Source organism: Homalodisca vitripennis, chromosome 5 (assembly GCF_021130785.1).
Source record: "Homalodisca vitripennis isolate AUS2020 chromosome 5, UT_GWSS_2.1, whole genome shotgun sequence".
NCBI lineage: Eukaryota > Metazoa > Arthropoda > Insecta > Hemiptera > Cicadellidae > Homalodisca > Homalodisca vitripennis.
In genome coordinates, this window is record NC_060211.1 from 29,225,572 (window position 1) to 29,248,195 (window position 22,624).

Below are 22,624 nucleotides of genomic sequence, written 5' to 3' on the forward strand. Positions count from 1 at the left end.
TATGAATCCCAAACTAACGAATAAAAATGTGAATATGTCATGTGGCAAGATATCTTGATGAAGATTTCATCTCTAGACGTACGGTAACATTGTGCATGAAACTTCTTTTCTACATAGACAAGTGTGAGGTCTTTGATGGTGCACGTCCAACTGTGGCAAGATATCTTGATGAAGATTTCATCTCTAGACGTACGGTAACATTGTGCATGAAACTTCTTTTCTACATAGACAAGTGTGAGGTCTTTGATGGTGCACGTCCAACTGTGGCAAGATATCTTGATGAAGATTTCATCTCTAGACGTACGGTAACATTGTGCATGAAACTTCTTTTCTACATAGACAAGTGTGAGGTCTTTGATGGTGCATGTCCAACTGTGGCAAGATATCTTGATGAAGATTTCATCTCTAGACGTACGGTAACATTGTGCATGAAACTTCTTTTCTACATAGACAAGTGTGAGGTCTTTGATGGTGCATGTCCAACTGTGGCAAGATATCTTGATGAAGATTTCATCTCTAGACGTACGGTAACATTGTGCATGAAACTTCTTTTCTACATAGACAAGTGTGAGGTCTTTGATGGTGCATGTCCAACTGTGGCAAGATATCTTGATGAAGATTTCATCTCTAGACGTACGGTAACATTGTGCATGAAACTTCTTTTCTACATAGACAAGTGTGAGGTCTTTGATGGTGCATGTCCAACTGTGGCAAGATATCTTGATGAAGATTTCATCTCTAGACGTACGGTAACATTGTGCATGAAACTTCTTTTCTACATAGACAAGTGTGAGGTCTTTGATGGTGCACGTCCAACTGTGGCAAGATATCTTGATGAAGATTTCATCTCTAGACGTACGGTAACATTGTGCATGAAACTTCTTTTCTACATAGACAAGTGTGAGGTCTTTGATGGTGCACGTCCAACTGTGGCAAGATATCTTGATGAAGATTTCATCTCTAGACGTACGGTAACATTGTGCATGAAACTTCTTTTCTACATAGACAAGTGTGAGGTCTTTGATGGTGCATGTCCAACTGTGGAATTTGGCTGAGCGTCATTGAAGCATGTCAATCAGTAGGCTGACACAACTTCCTTTAGTCTGTTGAGGGGAATGTAAAAATGTCTTTTTCTTCTACACGTATGTCTGTCTGCATGACATCTCAAGAATGATATAAGCGGTAGAATCAAAATTTTGCATGCAACCCAACTTTAACGAAGTCTGTTAGGCGACACGAGGTGTAGCTCCTATATCTCAATAGCTAAATAATCAGGAAATTCGTAGGTGTCCCTTTTGATCTTTGGTACCAGGACAATCAAGGTTATAACCGAATAAAATTAATATTATGAAACTAGGAAAATGTAAAAATTAAATTTTAAAAAGTTTAGGAGAAAAGTTTTGATGATTTATGAACTAGATATTGTTGACTTAATTCCTGGAAATATTTGGAGCATTGAATCCATTGAAATCCAGCTATAAGAGCCATGGAGTATAGGGTTTCTAAGACAGTAATATTTTATTAGTTTAAATTCTACATGAAATTATTTTAGAATATTCTTCTTTTACAGACTCCTGTACAGTTTTATTTCTTTCAAATTTATTTGAAACAATGAAAAATAGTCGTTCATATATTAACAAACTTCTATCTAAACTAATATATTCTCTTCTTAGTAAAATTGTGTGTTTATTTTGTACTTTTATTTCACAATTATATTACACATCAGATTTCAATTCACTACACTATTCATTTTTTTAATAATGTGAAATTTCAATAATAAATTAGGTTACTCCTTAAAAAATCTGTTTAATGAACCAAAAGATGTAATAAAACTTACTGTAATATATGTTGGGCAAACAGTATTAATATTTTATAAAAAGAAATACACAAATTACTAACAGATTCTAATTTTCAATAATAACAAACACGGCACAAGATTTCATCTAATCTCAAAGGACAACACAAATAAGCCATTACAGCAGCTGAAGACTTCGTTACAGTAATGAAGGAGCTCGCATATGTTTTACCTTCAGGGAAGCCGTATCTTATTATAGCCTTGTGCTTAACGAAGTATAAAGATACAAAATTAGAAACTATTGTATTTTTACCTCCATCGTAAATACATCGTTTTTGGGGATATTTGTGTTGTAAGAATACGTAGTTGGTATACTTGTAGTTAGTAGCAGATACAAGATCGAAGAAGAACAGTTTCTGGAAATTTGTCAAGTTTAACTTCCAGTGTTTGACTAGGGTAAATTATGGCTGAATTAATTAATTTTACTTTCAATGTTAATTTAAATAAATATCTTCAATTAGGGAAATGAGCATCAATGAATCTCGTTTAAATAGCCATAACTTTCTTATTAAATGTAACTCCTTTGTTAAGAGTCATAATCCACTAGTTTTACGGTCATAAATATACTTGTTATATACTTGTTTTAATATACTTGTGTTAGTATAATTGTTTAAATATACTTTGTTTAAAACAATTATTGGACTTCTTAGTATAAATTTCCTTTAATATTTCGGTTTGCCGATTTCAAAAAGGTATAAAACAAAAATAACACAGCAAACAAAATTTACTCAAGTAAATAAATAAACATTTGTGCAAATGTTTATTTATTTATTTGTTTATTTATTTACTTTTGTAAATTTTGTTTGCTGTGTTATTTTTGTTTTATACCTTTTATTATACCTTTTTGAAAATGGCAAAGCCGAAATACTAAAGGAAATTTATACTAAGAAGTCCAATAATTGTTATAACTGAGCAATTTTGCATTATACACCCGAAGTGAATGTGTGTGTGTGTGTGTGTGTGTGTGTGTGCGTGCGTGCGTGCGTGCGTGCGTGCGTGCGTGTGCGTGTGCGTGTGAATAATAATGAATGTTTGTCTGTATGCTCTTTATAGAATCGTAAACTATTTCACCGATCATTGTGAAGATTTGTATGTATATGTATTTTTCCACGGTGAAAGTTTATATGCTATACCCATTGATGTAACTCGCCACCAGGCGGCTCAGCTAAATATAATAGTTTTCAAAGCGCCTGCATACGATCAACTACAATTACAAGACAGTTACGTATACTAAATAACCAAACACTATTTGAAGGCGCTAAGTTATTATCTATATTATTTGTCTTCAAGATACATTTCTGGTGCAACTTAAAGCTTGAGTGTTAGACCACTTTATTATAAAATACGTGTAAGTATACAATGGCTATAAAGATACACAAATTTTCTTTATCGTGGCAACAAGGCAAACTCTACATCGGCTTAAAAAATATATGTACACATACACGGGCAAAGCTTACGAAAAACGTGCGAAGCCGCGGGAAACTTTTAGTTATGAATAAAATTTAAAATTCGTATTTCTTGTCAGAGTTTACTGAAAATAACATCTTTAATAGCTTCATGTATAACATATTTATATACATATTTTATATTTATTACACTTGTTTCGCTTTCTCTAAACAGCAAGCATCCACAACGTTTCAAGCTGCATCAGATTTTAAAATTGGTATTATATTATTATAGACTGTTCAATAGACAATGGCAAGAGTCAGATAACACTTTTAATAATGTTATTCATAAAATACTGATCGAACATTGTATACTTAATTTTTTATCTGAATATTAAGTAATTTATCAACTAGAACCATCATGTTCGTTCGTGGACAAATCGTCGACAACAACAATTAACATGTGTTACTACTTACGGGGTATTAAACGGAAAAAAACTTTTTCGGCCTTTTATGCCATTTTCAACAGCTCCATACATTTAAATAACATAGTGGTATAGTAATTTCAAAACAATGACGTTTATACAAAATCTCAGTACAACCGGTTCCATGGTTTTTACATGATTACTTGATACAAAAACAAACACCCACTCACTAAAACTAACATGTTTATAATAGTAGTATTATTAATTGACCTGTTTGTATGTAAATGTAACTAAAATGTGAACAGCAAATAGCATTTTGTAATAATTTTGGAATTGTCAGATATATTGCCCATCTCAATTTTGTTCCAACAGTAATACCAAACATGATAACTGAATATTAATATACAACTCAAATTTACATATAATAATATATCAATATTCTGTTCTTGTTTTACCCTTATATGAACATGAACCAACTACAAGTTCAAAACCGTGATCATCGAACAAGAGGATGTAAGAAGAATAGAAGACTGATACATAGCATCCATGACATCTTAATAATAAGTTATATAGTATATTACTCATACCACAATCCAAAAACCCGTCCTTGATTTAAATCAATTATACTGTTAAAAGGGGAGATGTACGCCTATATTGTAAAAAAAATCAATATTTTTTATATTTTTATCTTAAAGCATAGATTTTTCTGAGTTCATTGATATATAATACATATATATTTGGGTTATATTTATATGCTAAAAAAAAATTATAAACATGCTAGTCGGGCGCACGGATCCGTGGTCAGACGTATCGAAGACGTTCTGAACGATAGGATATTGTTTTGAGCATTTTAATATACATAACTTGCACTTTTTAATATTACTTAATATTATTTTAATAATATTTTAATATTATTTTCACCAGACCTGCTTAAAAAATGTCTCCATGGTCAAACACAGAATGTAAACGAAAGTTTTAATTCTGTGTTGTGGACGCGTATACCTAAATTAAATTTTGTAGACCTGCAAACACTAAGAATTGGTGTTTTTGACAGTATTATTACTTTTAATGAAGGAAGTCAAGGCAGAATAAAAGTGCTTAATGATCTAGGTATAAAGCCATGCCAAAACTGTGTTTATACCCTACGTCAGATTGATGATGACCGAGTGAGGAAAGCCGAAAAAGCTGGTGAAGAAGAGACAAAGCAAGCTAGGAAACGGGCAAGAATGGTGAGGAAGAAACTAATTGATGATGATAAGGCCAAGGAACAAGACTATGAAGCAGGAATGTTTTAAAAGGTACTTTTCAATCATATTTTTGTATACATAGAAGTGTTTTGTGAATTACCGAAAATTTACTTCTTTGACATAAATGTTCCTTTTTCTCAGGAACTAGTTGTCCAATCTTCATGAAATTTATATCATATATATAACGTACCTATTCATACAAGCCCTGCCACTTTCATAAGTCTAGGTCAAAATAAAAAAAAATAAACATTTTTTTAAAAACAAATAATTGAAAAAAATGTTGAGTATCCTTAAAAAATTTCTAAAGCCAAAAATATTGATTGGAAATCTTTAAAAGTGGCAGGGCTTGTGTATAATAGTATGTTTTAGAAGTGCTAAAAATTTCAATTCGTTAGGTATCATAGTTCTGCAGAAAAATTAACATAAATATTTGAAAATTAACATGAGCTGGTATAGGGCGCACATCTCCCCTTGATGTCCAGACATAATGTAGAAAAAAATGTAAACAAGTAGCTTGTCTTATCCGGTTTGCAATACTTAATTGGGTGTAACCAAAAGTTGGAGAGCTGCTTCGTAACCTAATACCTTTGTTAACGTGAGATTCTCTTGAGAGCATACTGTACAACTTCCAAGATTAAATTACAAAATTCCTAGTAGTCGCGAAGGAGCCTTTACTTTCTAATTGAGCTTTCTAATTGAGTTCTTAAGGATCCATTTACATCGCTCAAATCAAGTTTAAATAAATATATTTTAAGTAAATTAATTTGTTTTAGACTACAATTTTTCAGTTGGATACGATTTTAATATTCAAATGGAAATTATGAATGTGATTTTTATCCATTGTTTGCTTCCAGCGAATTAAATATTTTGTGTTGACAACATGTAAAGAATACACAATTACCTATGGTTATAGTAGTTCTAAATCAGTACCATAGAGCATTTCAGTGCAGTATTTTGATGTATTATAAATGTTTACATAGTAAAAGTCGAAGAATGTCTTATTTTACCGGGCGAAGTTTGGGCTAAGAAGCCGTCTCTAAAGCTTAAGGCCACCTCATGTCGATTGTCCATCCATCCAATGGATGGATTTTATGTCTTGGACGTCCACGGGGTACTACCTTAGTGATGGGAGAATCGAATACTTAAAATAATCGAATACAGTGTATTCAAATGCACCCTTGAATATTCGAATGCTTTCTCTAACAGATAAGTCTAGACTTGTCTTACGTACTTCCTTCCCGTAATCCATTGTTTCTTGGGTATTTGGAATTGCCGTGCCAAAACGGTGGGAAAATCCTTTACATTTTTATGCCTCTTGCAAACATTTCATACCCATGATTTATGTACTCCAGAAAAATGTATGTGTTTACTTGCTACTTCAGTCCCGCCTGAAACATTATTTTCTACTGCAGGTTTTGTCACAATGATCTGGAAATAGATTGAAGCCAAAAACGTCAATCATATTATTTTATTTTTACACAACAACATGAAATAAACATTAATTTTTGTCTTTATTGTTTACAAATGTATTTATTAATGGAATATTTGTACAATTATACATTTTGTCAAGTTTGAACAGTTTTAATTACTTATTCCAAATTATGAATCTCCCCCTCATTATTCTTTTCATATAATTCACCTAAATCCTCCAATGAATACATGTATATGAATACGAATACAGCTCTTGAATACTTTATTTGAATACCATTAGTCCAAACCAATGAATACTGTAATTTTTAATTCGATTCTTCCAGAGAAATTGTACTTTCAAAAGTATTCGAATTCATTTTGAGGTAGGCTATTCGAATATGTGAATACCCGGGCTGTATTCGAATACTATTCGATTCTGTATTCGAATCTCCCATCACTAGTATTACATCACACTGCAAACGTCCATCCAACGGATGGACGGACGAATTCGTTTGTCTTGACTTTCTGTTCAATTACGATCTCCGTCAGGGAAACGTTGAAATAATGGCATTTAGTGTACCTTGGTGTAACAGGGAGTTATGATAAGTGTAACATGGATTGCTGCCGACAGTTCCAGCAGTGATGACGAAAATCAGTTCTATTGTTAGCAAACGAAACATTCAGTGCAACCCCAACCAATAAAATCCCAAAACTATTTTTTAGTTTATATCAGCAAAAAAAGTTTTATACGTGCATCAAAACTCAAAATTTATATTTGTTTTCTACAATAAAAGACAAAAAAGTATTATTATTCTTTTTTTATTTCTTTCATCTGTTTTATTTTGTGTTCAGAAATTAAATATTGAAAAAATTGTGTGTAATATACCAACAAAACACTCAATTTAGATTTGTTCAATTCACGAAGTCCACCACCGATACCGTTGCTCAATTTTCTAAATATTTTTTCTCATTTTACAATCAAAGTCACGTGTATGGTGTTTTTGTGACCTTAGTAAAACATTCGCCAAAGTAAACCATCTGACACTTATATATAAGCTAGAACTCTATGGCATTAGGGGCTGTCCCCTACAAGTCCTGTTTAAGTGTTATCTTTCAAATCGATACCAGAGTGTTCAAGTACTAATTCTTTTGTAACGGCAAAGTCAGATTTCGTTGAAGACTTGATGGGTGTTCCTGAAGGTTCTATTTTGGTGCCACTTCTCTTTGCATTGCATGTAAACTACTACAGTTCTTGTGTCCCTGAAGCTTGCGTTACACAATACACGCTGATATACTAAAATCATTGTTCAGGCAGATTCTTCAATAGTATTAGACTTTCAATTACTCCATAATAAACTGAATCGATTCTTGGTTCATTAGTAACGTCTTATTCCTCAAAGCTGACAAAACCTCCATTCTTCAATTTCGATCACAGTTTCTAAGTGTGATGTTGCTCTGGATGAGGTCGACATCACTGAGGTTGATTCAGTCGGATTCTTGAGTGTTCATTTGTGTGCTGGGTTTGCTTGGCGGCAATATTTCGAAGCCCATTTTTCTAAGCTCAACTCTACCGTTTTTCTTGAGCTGCCTTTTCAATATTCTGAATTTTAGTGCACTTAAATGGCATAACATGGCTTCTTTTCCTCTGTGATGTCGTATGGTACAATGTCACGAGGAACAGTTTCATCTTTTTTGTTACAAAGAGTCTGTGTTACACCTGTCGGCAGGTGTTTCTTCAAGAACGTACCCAAACCCTTTTCTCCATTTTTATCTACTCTGTATCAGTTTACACTCTAAACATATTACGATATTTCTACCCACATTCATTTTTATATATTTAATTGAATCGTAAAAAGTAAGGACTGTGGTGTAATGGTAGCACATTCGCTCGGCAAGTGAGGTATCCGTGTTCGAGTCCCGGCGGAGCAAGTACTTTTTGTGATTCAATGTTTATTGAAATTCAATTTGGCTATTGCAATTTATACAAATTTAATGAATGTAAATAAGTCGTTTGACAGGTAGTATTTGGTCTTTCGATCATATGTTAGTTTGATTGTTTAAACGCATATGTGTGACATACAGATACGGCCAAATACAAAATAATTGAATCGTAAAAAGTAAGGGAGTCCTCCTCTGTAGACTAATGGTTATAGTCTCGGATCTCTAACCGAGAGATCACGGGTTCAAATCCCGGGGAGGTCCAATGTATTTTCTACTTTAATAAAAAACCAGTGCACTTCGAAGACGGCATAGCTGACGCTGAGGCTTAATAAGATTAAAAAAAGTAAGGGCTCTGTGGTGTAATGGTAGCACATTCGCCCGGCAAGTGATAGGTTCGGGTTCGAGTCCCGAATAAATTACAATTACTATAAATATACTCTTTTGACGATTTTGTTGATCGTAGCAACAAGGCATACCATTGGTGTCGGAAGTAAAAGTGCTCCTACACGCAAAAAGCCTACGAAATTCTGTACGAAGCCGCGGACAACTGCTAGTATAATATAAATGAGTTTTTAAAAGTATCAATATTGTATAAATTGCCATTCATAAATTCTATTCTCACTTCAGAAATAAATAAAATCTGTATACTAGCCTCATGCTTCATACACTTACCATGTTGTATTACGAACAGTGGCATTGTATACAAAGGACATCACACCGATAAAACACGTGAAAAGCTCAAACGTAGGAACACTCGCCCTATTATTGTATAACCGCGTGCTATTGACATCACAATAATTACTCAGCGCTGAATGGGCTTTCACAAGCACCACAGCCATTCATACCAGTCCAGAGTGTGTTCAGTTACCCTCTGATTACTGGATATTTTTATTATGAATATGAATATTTGATCCACAAGTAAACATTTATCCTGTAGGTTTAAAAGTCCTTTGGTTTTGGAATATTTTATTTTAGACCTAAAACTATTGTAAAACGAAACACGTCAGTGTGCTCCACTAACTTGCTTCCTAGATTTCGAAATATGTCATTTTAGGATTTAAAATTGCATTAAAATCCCTAAAAACGCATTGTTCCTCAATGTGAATTTTCCCCAGTCTCCTGTCCCTTAAGTCAAAAGCAATTCATTTTAATGCACCGAGAACGCAATTCCAGGAATGGTTTATTTCGCCTAACACGATAACCTTCAATCTCAAGAATTAAGTCATTGAACGCTTGTAGATGCGAAAAGTATTTGTACTCCTTAAGTCCAAACGATAGAAATTTACGTTTATAAGTTTCATTCAGACCTCTGTTATGATGAATATGTCACTCACTGTATGTTTCATTATGTCAATGATGTTTATTCTCTTTCTGTTCTGGAAAAAGCTATTTACGACCTCAAATTGAATAATAATTATTCTTCATTGCAGTAAACAAATGGCAAACTTGTATTTCAAACGTATGTTCATAATATACATTAGAAATATAAAATAACATCTTAATTTATGGATGCCACATGTATTGTGTAGACTTTACGACACATTTGTATGTTTGCACGTTTCGGATTTCTTGAAAGGAGAATTAAAATAATGTAAAAGTGCTTTTTATCCCACCATAACTCCTCAACAGAGTAAAATTCCTTCCTAAACTTACTATTTAGATAATCTTTCATGTTTATAAATTTTCAAAATGTATTGTACGACCAAGACAATAGCCAGAAAAATATTTGTGGGGGGAGGGTCCAGACAACTGATAGTTTTTCAGAAGTGGACAAATAGTAAGAACCCATTTTATTCTTTTAAAAGTTCTTGACCCAATTCTTTGTTGAGAATAATCTTTCAGCAGTACATGTCAGTAATACTGAATTATTTAAATAATAATTGTTTACTAAAAAATTAATTGAAAAAATACAAATGTGTGGGAGTCTGGACCCTTGGAAAATAATTTTTTTTTTTTAGGATCCCAGTAAGAAAACTCTTTCAAAAATAGTAGCAAAAGGATAATACAAAACAACAATTGTTTACAATTTGTAGAACATCTTTTAAAATTAATAAATTTTAACTATTCATGTTTAAAACACTATTAGTAAAGGATGACCAAATGCATGTCAATTAAATTTGTAATAACCCAGAATCTTACTCTATGCTACATCATAAATAAGTCAAAAATAAATTTACAGCTGATGTTTATTTATATTAGAATGTGATTTAAAATTTTGTGAAGTGTTTGTGTTTGTTTGGGTTTTGTCTTTGTTTTTTACATTTCTACATGCCACACACCGTCTCAAAATTCCTACATTCCATTGTTTTCCGAGTAAATTTTCAAAAACTCCAGTAAGATTACTTTACTAGTAAATTACCCAATCTAACCTATAACATGAATATTTTAAGATGCCTTAAAATTGTACTGAGTAGGTACTAAAACTTTGATTACAATCTTTGATTGTGCAATTATTTTTCAAAGTAAGGTCTACTATTATCATTTTGTAAATATGGAAGATAACAACACTAATCCAGATATGTTCAATCAGTCTGTTTCTTTCATAGAAAACCAGTTGGACTTTGAAGTACCAAAAAATGAAAGCCCTTTCAAATATGAAAATGAGACGAGTACAATTGATATTTTTGGTCTTGATTTACCGAAGATTCCTTCAGCCAGTTGTAAACCAGATGTCGATAGTATAAAAATGTTCGTTGGGCAAATTCCACAAAATTTTACAGAGTACGACTTGCTTCAAATGTTTGAGAAATACGGCAAGGTGTATGACATACGAGTTTTAAAAGATAAAACCACTGGGAAGAGTAAAGGCTGCTGCTTTGTAACATTTTTTACACGGAGTGCCGCCTTAAACGCTCAGAACGCTCTCCACAACATTAAAGTCATGCCTGGTATGCACCACCCAATCCAAATGAAACCAGCGGACACTGATAACAGAAATGATAGGAAACTATTCGTAGGCATGTTGTCGAAAAAGTATACTGAAAGTGAGGTGCGGAATCTTTTCTCACCTTATGGAACAATCGAGGAGTGTACGGTTTTGAGAGACGCGAACGGACAGAGCAAGGGTTGTGCTTTCATTACGTACCTGTCTCGCCAGAGTGCCCAGAACGCTGTCAAGTCAATGCACCACTGCCACATCTTCGAAGGGTGTTCTTCCCCGATCGTAGTCAAGTTTGCAGACACTCAAAAAGAAAAAGAAATAAGACGGTTCCAGATTTTACAAAAAGAGATAAGCGATCACAGCCAGATCACAACTATCCTTCAACAGTTACCCTCCGATTCATTAGCACCTTTGGTTGTCCAAAAAAATATTCTCCAACAATTTCAAAACCCTGCAGCAACCAACACATACCCTCAGATTCCAGTATTGAACAATTTGAATTTCCCCACTGCTCAGCCATCAGACCTCAGTCAGTTAATGATACTGCAGCGTTTAACGAACAATTCTTTAAATAATCAGATTTTAAATCAGAATTTGGGTTCCATGACTATAAATGAAGTTATAGCATGGAACAATTTAATAAATAAAGCAGCTGGTCTGGGGTTATTTACTCAAGGAAGTATAGAGAACGCATTCCGATACCCTGGTACCAACCTGGATAATATAGGAAGAAGACATATAGAGGGTCCAGATGGAGCCAATTTGTTCATTTATCATTTACCTCCTGAGTTCACCGATGAGAAATTGGCCCAGCTGTTCAATCCATACGGAAAAGTCATCTCAGCAAAAGTGTTTATTGACAAAGTCATGAAACAGTCTAAAGGTTTCGGTTTTGTATCATATGATAACGTCCTCAGTGCAAATATAGCAATACAAAACCTCAACGGATATCAAATTCTTGGTAAAAAGCTTAAAGTGGAGGTTAAAAAGAAGAGAGTTTCAACATGTTGAAAAACTAAGATTTGAAGATATATACATGCACATTTTAATAGTTTCACAATACTTCCAATTATTTGTGTATTTCACAATGGTTTTTTTATATTAAACATAAACTAAAAAAAATAAATTTTTATTTCAAAATACAAGAAAACTAATAATTTTATTAAGAATTTGGGATAACGATATTCAATTGTTCTTCCCTTTTAGCAGCTTCTAGTAAGATTTTCTGTTACAAAAGAGGGAAACTTAAGATCTTAATGGGATTATTTACTACATTGTTTTAAATTTCTTTTAATTTATAATTGATTGTTGTATTTATGGAAGTCTATCTAATGAAATTACTGTAGGATTATCTGCATTTTATAGAATTTTAGCAATGGACTAACTAGTCCGGTATCTCTCTTCCTTTTCAATTAACTTTAAAAATTTGTAATGATTTACAAACAAGTGACACCCCAATATGGACTGCAAAAGGAGAAAAATATCTAGGAATCTGGAATTGTGCTCTCTTTATTTTTATTTTAACAGCTCTGTTAGTGGATATAGGTCATTAGTCACCCCTTCTGTGTGGCCTCCACCCTTACCTTGTTTTATATCCGAGGGAAAGTGTCATTGGATGAAGGGCCGGTTTTTTATGTCGACTAGAGCTTTTGTACAAGTGTTTTAGGTTTCTTTTTCCGTCCTGTCAATTCATATCTATGACGGTCTTGTAGAAATATCTAATTTAGGTGTTTAGACTCTTACCTGCAGTAGATTAGGTAGTTCTCTTCATAGACAAAAATGTTTCAAAGGGCAGTACTTTTCATTCGTAGTCATAATGATAGTTGTTAAGAAGTGTTTGCGTGCTATTTCTGGTGAGTAGTCAGTCCACACTTCTGTCCATTTTAATAAGATTTTGGATATACAATCAGCCAATTGCAATTGTTCTCATGGCAGAACTTAATGAAAGTATCTACGCAACTTTATGAAACATGACCCACAGAGCACAAATGTTCAAAATCTATATATGTGTAACACAGCTTTTGGAAATGATAACTGTCCCCTAAAAAAGCCCAATCGAGTAGAAACGTGGTAGTAATTTATTTTATTAATACGTCAGGTAAGTTTGTTGGCAAACTAGGTAAGCCATTTCGTTTTGATATTGACCACTCAAACTTTTGCAAAATTCACAACTCAGCTGTTTATGAGCCTAGAGAAAGAATAAAAAGTGTTCTGGAATTCTTATAAAATGTACTAAATATTTTGTAATTAACAACTTTTTCCAAGATATTGATTATATGTACATTTAAAAAGATTCTTTCGATCACTAGGAAATGGCAAAAGAAATACTAAAACAAGTTCAAACTTGGTACAAAAACTGATGTTATAAATATATAAACTAAGTTCATTGGACAGCTTGGTATGCTATTTTGTTACAATATGGTGGGCGTTCAAACTTTTACAAAAATGCACCTGGAGAACAACCTAGAGAAAAAATAAAACGTATTCAGGAATGTTTATAACATTTCCTAATCTTTTTGTTCCAACACATTTTTTGTATCATCGTCAGTTCTCTGGATATTTAGAAGATGTAAATTCAATGAGAACAAATTGATGAACAAAATCTAACTACTTCTGAGCTGGAAGGACTATTCCTTTACCAACTGAGCCTTAAGTAGGTTCAAGTTCTTTAGGTTGAACGTTCTGCATGAAGTGATGTTTTGGTTTGGATAGCTTCTTAGAGTGAATGATGAACTTCTAAGACCTGAACAGTGTGGTCAGAGATTTCAACATGAAATACAGTTTACTTAAATTGTTCTTATTTAGGTTTGAGCAAATAGAATTGTAGATGTGACTCAAGTTGGAGGGAGTAAAAGATTCATGATTCTGTGGCTGTATAAGATATTAATAGCATATGACTGTTTTTGTCTATTTTCAAACTTTTCCCATATGTACATCCCCAATTATAATTTTATTGTTGTGTCCATCTTCCATTTGTTAATAAAGATATTTATATTCATTACTAGAGTTTCTTGAAAAACCATCAGTGTTTATTTCAAGAACTTTTGTGGTACCTAACTTATATTGACCAATAAGCGTTGAACCAAATATTTGTAAATTTTCAGAAAGCACTCAGAATTAAAATTAGGTCAGTAAAATTATAGCCTAAAACCTAAAAAAAGGTAAAAGGTTTTACAAGTTCTAAATTAAAAAAAGCAAGTTTCCAATGTCTTGTTAAAAATACATTTTTTCAAGTAGTTTTCCTTTAAGTAAATAACTGCTTATTATTTGTTACTAATTGACTATTAGTTGGTTGACAAATTCACTTAAACAATGGTTGTAAAACTGAATCATGCCGACTCAGAAAGTTAAGCTCTCATTTGTGAACCAGCTTCCCTCATTAGATAGGTAATTAGAGAGACAAAGGCTGGTGGAGAGAAGAGGATCTCTAAAGTATAATGAGTGGACACCTCATTGTGAGGTTGCAAACACCTTTTATGGGCCCTGGAAAAAATTAGGCTTAACATTTACGTCAATATTGGAAATAAAAATTATTTTAAGAATATATAGAATTATATATAAGAACATATTCTACTGTAATTAATCAATTAATGTAAAATTGTATTTATTTATTCTACTGAAAGTTAATTTTACTGTTTAACACTGTTATCTTGTTTTACAAGATAAAATGAAAAGAGGTTACATTGGTTTCGAAGATGTAAACGTTGAAACTGTATCATATAGAAAAGGTTAATAAGAAACAATACATATTTCTTTTACCAACTTATTATTTAACTTTCATGTTTAGAAGTTTTCAAAATGTATTGTTATGACCAAGAACGTAGCCAGGAAAACATTTTGGGGATCCAGGATCCAGACAACTGATATTTTCCAGTAGTGGACAGAGAGTAAGGCCCCATTTTGTTCCTTAAAAAGTTCTTGACCCATTTCTGCGTTGAGAGCTGTCTTTCAGCAGTACATGTCAGTAATACTGAATTATTTAAATAATAATAATTGTTTGCTAAAAAAGTAATTTAAATTTTGGAGGGGTCCGGTCCCCTTGGATACCCTTGCTGGCTACATCCTTGGTTATGACCAGTTTGTAGAATTAAGTTTTTTTAGAGAGAAAGAAAGATTTTATTGGGAAGCTAAAGCATTGGAATAGGGGTAAATTTCAATAAAAGGATCTCAGTATTTGTAAAATCATCTATCTATATACTGATAATCTATTTTCATCACCTGAGGTAAACATAGCTTATTTGTCAGATGTGCATTTATTGCTTTTTACATAATTTTCCTAGTTCTTCATGGCATAAACCTGGTTGGTGCACATTTGTTTTCCTACGTTTGCAATTTCAAAATTTGTTACAACTTGTTGACAATTTTTATTTTGAAGTTTGACAACGACACCAAAGTAACAGATATAAGTCCATTTTTGAGCTGCCCCTTAACCATTAGTACCTAAACTAATTGTTTAACAGTTGGCATTACTTTAGAGACAGTCAGTACAATTAAGTTTAAATTTTATTTACAATATTGTAAAATAAAATCTTCATAAATATACACATATTGTATTCAACCACTATAATACCTTCATGTATTGTAATGGTACAATCAATATAGTATTTTTAAAATACTTCTTTGACACAATCCCTCCATTTACTAAGATTTTACATTAAATAAAGCTCTTCTTTTATACAAAACTAAAATCTGTCAGAACTTTTTTTTTTTTAACAATTAATATTTATATCAAAACGAAATTATTTTTAGAAGTTCAATTTTGCTCCAGTACATACTCCAGCGCATTGCAAAATACCTAAAGTAAGCTTAGTATATTGCAAAAGACCTGAAGAGAGCTTAGTATATTGCAAAAGACCTGAAGTAAGCTTAGTATATTGCAAAAGAGCTGAAATAAGCTTCCCCCTACTCAGAAATTGCTAAGCTTTTAAACAATTAGCTTTTTGTAGCTAGAAATTGGTCTTGCTTCAATGAACATGTGAATCCTAGCTTCAACTGAGGAAGTTATCCTTAAGAATTTTGTTTAGGATATTTCTTTAACTGTAGGAATGTTAATCACAACTGTGAATAGACCTGCATTGTTATTTACTTTATTATTTACTTATATGTTGTATATACTTTATTATTCGGCATAAAACAAAGTTAAAAATAATAAATTAAAGTTAAAAAGAACGATAATTAGAAATTGACAACTGCAAAAATGTTATTTAAATTTGTCCAAAATAATGATTATATTTTATTGCTAAACTTCCTTGTATTTTAAGTTTGTGTAATCTGCAATAACTACAGATTTTGTTCTGATCATTGCCAGAGACAATTTGTGGTAAGCCCTTTATAAAACACATAAATAAAAGTGGAACACAAAATTTATAATTGTGACATATGGCATTTAATTAGTTTTAATTGAAGTTTGTGTGGTAATGCAAGTTATGTCGCTGTAAATATTGTTTTGATGGCTTTACCCCAATAAAAAGGGCTTAGATACTGAGAACAGTAAAATCAGTTTTCTGATGATCTCTTGTTTCCGGAGTTCGAAGTACAGTACCTCAGTCAACAAGAATGTAGCCATGAAAAAATGTTGGGAGGTCCACACAACTGAAATTTCCCGTAGTGCACAGAGAGTAAGGCCCCATTTTATTCTTTCAAAAGTTCTTCATCTGTTTTTTTTGTTGAGAACGATCTTTCAGCAACACAAGTCAGTAATACTTAATTATTTAAACAATAATAATGGTTTACTTAAAAAGTAATTTAAAACATTTTAAATACGGGGGGTCTGGACTCCTTGGGCTACGTCCTTGTCAGTCAAAACTGGTGGAGCAGGATGCGGTGGCGAAGGGCTTGCCTATAAGCCAGCTAAGTGTGGTCTTTTCACTCTTACCACAGCTTGAAGTTAAGAAACCAAGATGGTTTAACTACTAATAAATTTTAGGAGAAGACGTGTTTATTCCCCTAGATGACACCTCTAGAAAATAGCGTTTCTTCGGTGTGAATTTCAAAGTTGTGTAGAAGTGGCCTTTAACAAAGGATCCTTGAGTAACTAAAGCATCCTTGAATTCTTAATAACATTTGAGCTTTTTATACTAATTTCCCTTTTCTCATTTTTATCACAGGTATTTGATTGGCAATTGTTAAAAAAGCTAATAACACCCGTTTTTAACAAGAGTCATTATTTGCTAGAAAAATGAAAAATGGGAATTAAAAGAGTCAACTTAACATGGAATATGAACCATGTACATTTTGGTACTAGTTATAGACATAGACTGCTCTAACTGAAGGTCTAAAGACAAACTCCCATGCTTTCACTTCTGAATGACCTTGCACGGCTCCAGAGCTTGAAAGATATTACTGTAAATCTCTTTTGAAACAAGGTAATTTATTCCAATACACCTGATAGTCTCAAACCATTCTAAAAGTCTAAATTCAAACAGCTGGTACTCATAGTACTCATCAGTCTTATAAGTGAACTGTAGAAGTGGGGAAGTACCGAGACAACTAGTCAATGAGATGGCCCAGTCTCAAAAGTAAAATATTAAGATCAATAACATCTTATTTTTATTGTGCATCACTTTATTCTCTCTGAGCCATAGTCACTTGGATTAGAATTTTGAAATTTCAGAGCAGAGAGTTTATAATAAGTTTGGGTCTTATGTCCCAACTCTGCAAGAAATAACCACAAGTTAAATTTTCCTAATTGGGACAAGATGATCAACAGAGCTATAGTAGTTTTGGGGTGTTTAATAATTTCGTTCACCCATGTACGTCAGTTGTGTGAATTAAAATTTGTTGGTGTAGTGGGTACCAAATCCTGATCCATCAATCCTTCCTTTCTTACAGGCTGAGCATTACCAGGGTCTTATCATTCGAAGGGCTAGAAATTGTTATTTCTGTATGCCACTATCTGCATGACATCTCTAGGATAAACTGACCATAGCATTTTGTTTAAAGCTTCATTTCTATATAGACAATATTAAGGTTGATGATGGTGCATGTCACTCCATGGGATTTGGCTGAGTGTTAGCGAACATATTTACATGATCTGATGGGCAACCATGATGGCAATGAGAAAATTGCTAAACAAAATTACTTTTACAGAATCTGTACAGAATCATGTGAAATGGGAACCTATTAGCTCCAATATATCTCAAATGTAGACTTTTAATTTTGAATGAAACATAGAATAAATTAATACACAGGCTTGAATAAGTTCTATGATGGTGCATGTCCATTCATGGGAGGATTTGGCTGAATGTCACTGAAGTCTATCAGTCAGAAGGCTGACACAATATCTTTTGTCTGACAGAATATTTTGCTTAAACATCAGTAACACATGTATGGTGTGGTATATTCCTTATGTTATTATCCCTTTGCAAAAGTTGTTTCAAGTAAATTTAATATTCCAACTTCCATTTGAAATACAGTTTTACTAATATAAGAAATGAAAAGTTAATAAGAGATTTCTTGTTTACTTTGATATTACAGAAAATTAAATTATGTGCAGGATGACAAGCTATTAATTATATCAAAATTGGCTTCACAATTCACATTTAATTCAATGCATTCTACGACTAGCCTTTGAAATGTATTTTCCAACTTCTGTTTGAAATACACTTTACTAATATAAGAAATGAAAAGTTAATAAGAGATTATTTGTTTACTTGGTATTACAGAAAATTAAATTATGTGCAGCAAGACAAGCTATTAATTATATCAAAATTCGCTTCACAATTTTCATATTTAATTCAATGCATTCTACGACTAGCCTTTGAAATGTATTTTCCAACTTCTGTTTGAAATACACTTTACTAATATAAGAAATGAAAAGTTAATAAGAGATTATTTGTTTACTTGGTATTACAGAAAATTCAATTATGTGCAGCAAGACAAGCTATTAACTACATCAAAATTGGCTTCACAAGTTTCATACTTAAATCAATGCATTCTACAACTAGTCTTTAATGGTATAAATGTTTTGATATTTGAAAATACTGGTAGAAGTATAATAATGCTTACTTAACATGCCAATTTGTGGTTTTTTACCTGGCTACTTTTAGGAATTTCCATTGTCTAGCCAAGGAAACTATATATTTAAACAAACCATAGATCAGTGCAATTCTGAAGCAGTATGCATTGATTATAACTGAAAGGAACATGACTTTTTAGAAACAGAGATCCAAAAGTTCATAGAAAGTAATGGAACAATCTTGTCACATTTAATGGGGATGATAAGAAATGTAGTTTTCTATCTACAGATTCATTTTATTAACAAGCTATATTATTAAATTTCTTGTTTTATTTTCATATTTTTATTTTGGTTAAATTTACTCAATCTAGTATTGTTCTATGTGAATTAAAATTTAATAATATTAAAACTGTTTGATCTTGATTTACTAAATAATAAAATGTATCAATATTTTATTACGTTTTATAGTTGATCCACTAAAAACCGACTATTGCTACTGTTAAACCAGCTTCTTTGATTACTCACTTGACATCTGATTGTAAGCCAACAATTATAAAATTCTTTCATAATGAAAGCCTCTGGATGGTTTTAATAATATAATATAATTGATTACTTACCTTAACCTTCAGTTATGTTGTGTCCTTTATCACCTAGATTTGGTTCATTGGTTATTTATAAATTGAAAATGGTTATATTCAATATGATGTCTTCCTGTATGTGATAGAATGCTCTTTAAGAGTACTAGAGTGTAATATGGTATTTCAAACATTTTCTGTGTTGTATACTGGAAGTCACCAGGTTTTAATATGACATTTTTATTTCTTCCACAATTTAATTTATTGTTAAAATCACTTTCGCTGGTTAAGGCATCACCAGAACTGATGATGCCTTAAGTGGCGATAGCGCTTTTAATAAACAATTAAATTATGGAAGAAATAAAAATGCCTTTTATATTTCAAACATTCTCAATATAAAGACTCTTTTTTACTGTAGTTCATTTCAATGAAGAAATTTGTCATGTATTTTCCACATCTACAGTTCTTAAATATAGATCTTAAAATATAAATTGTTAAATATAAACATATATGTGTATACAGAAATCCTCATTAAAATTTCTTATAAACAGAAAGATATTTTACTATAAAACCTTTTTATATTGTAATAATACTTTCAATATGATAATTAAATGTTAATTAAGCTTTTAGTTAAATTTATAAAATTATTTCCGAGTGTACGTAAAAGTAAACAAACAGAAAGAAAATTATTCAGTGAACCAGGAGAGAGAAATGAAGAGATACTGTCAACTCTGACCTTTACATTTCCTTTATACACCAATTGGATATTGTCAGTTTAATTTGAACCTTTTCAAACATATCCTGCTTATAATTGTTGATTTGAGCCATCTCTTATTTAATTTATTCTGCAGTCACTGTTGCCTCAAGACATGGAAGTTCAGATTAGAGTGACCTCAAAAACGGATCAATCCAAGATGATGGAGAAGGAAAAAGGGTGTATGTGATGTGAAAACCAACTGACAAGCAATCAATGAAACTCAAATGAGTTGAGATCATTTTAAAAGTTATTCAAGTTTTATAAATATTGATAAAGAAAGGATTTTAAATAATCAATAAAATTGTTGATAAACAAAATGGTAAACAAAAAGTGTAAAATATTACAAAACATATTGTATTTTCTTAAAGTTCAATACAAAACTAACAATTATCACAGAGAACTAATTAGACTAGATTTATTTTTCTAATCACATCTCACGGATTACTTTGAACAACAAATTTTCTTCATAAAAATATTTTTTTAAATGAAAACAAATGTTTATGAAGTCAAAACATTTCAACATACGTGATATGGTATTGTACATTGTTTTAAAGTTGATTGAAACAAACATTTTCTACACCAAATATGTTTTTATTTCTTTTTGTTTTCAAGCTGTGAGACAAATACCTTGTTTCACTTAACTCATCGACACCCTTCAATCAATTGCTTCCTAACAAGGACTAACTTCCCAAGGAGGGTTCACTTCAGTTTCTTTTTTAGGAAACTCAAGTACAAACTATTCTTGCAAAGCAAAAACCAATATTCCACTTACATCTGTACAACCCAATGGATGTCCAAGAGTGGCATTTGACTAACCGCAGATGATTATGGTAAAAAGGGCTGGTTGAGATATCTAATTTTTATGGAGGATGACCGTTGCAGTAGATGGGGCTCTATTAATGTTCTAAGTTTGTAACGCTTAGGCATGAGGGAGTATTGCCTTCCCACAGTTTCTCCTGCCCACTTTGACTGGAAGACACTGGAACAGCTAACCTCCCCTTCTTTCAAGGTGAAATGACAGATACTGCCCATAATGTTGCTATGGTAGGAAGGGTTGATTCAATTGAATTTTGAGTTTAGCTCCTGTTCACCTTCCTTCTGTTGCATCTGGTAGCTGACACCGTCTCAGTGGTCTCATACTTGACTCCTGGAATCTGGAGTCATGTTCGTCTGAAGAGATCCAAAGAAAGTCGACAACGAAGCAGCTCAAAACGAAACATTTACATTATTTTAATAGCAGGCATTGCAATAAAAGGAAGGTGAACTGGAGCATAACTCAAAATTGAATCAACCTTCCCTACAATAGCTACGTTATGTGTAGAAAACTTGGTTACTCCACCGTGCGTAGGGATTGCGTCTATCACATCGTAGTACACTCCATTGTGTACCTGATGAGACTACCATTTTGTCTATTTATAGGGATCTCTGATGTCGAAACAGTGTAAATGTTTCGTTTTGAGCTTATTTGTCATCGACTTTCTTTGGATCTCTTCAAACTAACATTACTCCAGAATCCAGGAGTTATCCGAGACAGTGTCAGAAACCAGATGCTGCATGGGATACAGGAGGCGGTCTCTAAGCCACCTCACTCATCATGAATACTCTGTCAATCCGGAAACAGTGCAAAGATCAATAGATTAAGTGAAATGAACGGTTCCATTTTCTTGTCCTAAGTGAAAACACACACAAAACATGAATAAACCCAGTAGAAAGGTGATATTTAGATATCTAATACCAAGTCAATTTGTCAAAGACTACTGATATAGAGTGGCCACTGAAGTCATGGTACAATCTACGAGACTGTGGCTGCAGCTTTATCTGACGCAGGTTGGACAGCGGTATACAATCAGTTGTTTGTCCCTGAAGAAGGATGACATAAACCTGATATATCCTGTGATAGAGGCATCGAGATATGTCATTGACCCTGAAGAAGGATGACATAAACCTGATATATCCTGTGATAGAGGCTTCGAGGTATGTCATTGACCCTAAAGAAGGATGACATAAACTTGATATATCCTGTGATAGAGGCTTCGAGATATGTCATTGACCCTAAAGAAGGATGACATAAACCTGATATATCCTGTGATAGAGGCTTCGAGATATGTCATTGACCCTAAAGAAGGATGACATAAACCTGATATATCCTGTGATAGAGGCTTCGAGATATGTCATTGACCCTGAAGAAGGA

At 32.6% G+C, this 22,624-nt stretch overlaps 2 protein-coding genes across 2 annotated transcripts in view; both read left to right on the plus strand.

Moving 5' to 3' along the window:
* LOC124361902 (synaptotagmin-5) overlaps nucleotides 1-22,624 on the plus strand; it is a 157,787-nt gene that overhangs the window by 91,702 nt on the left and 43,461 nt on the right. The window lies entirely within an intron of this gene.
* On the plus strand, nucleotides 10,454-12,270 carry LOC124361903 (CUGBP Elav-like family member 1). The gene has a single exon (XM_046815959.1). It carries the CDS (start codon nucleotides 10,755-10,757, stop codon nucleotides 12,153-12,155), a length of 1,401 nt encoding a protein of 466 aa, XP_046671915.1. The 5' UTR covers nucleotides 10,454-10,754; the 3' UTR covers nucleotides 12,156-12,270.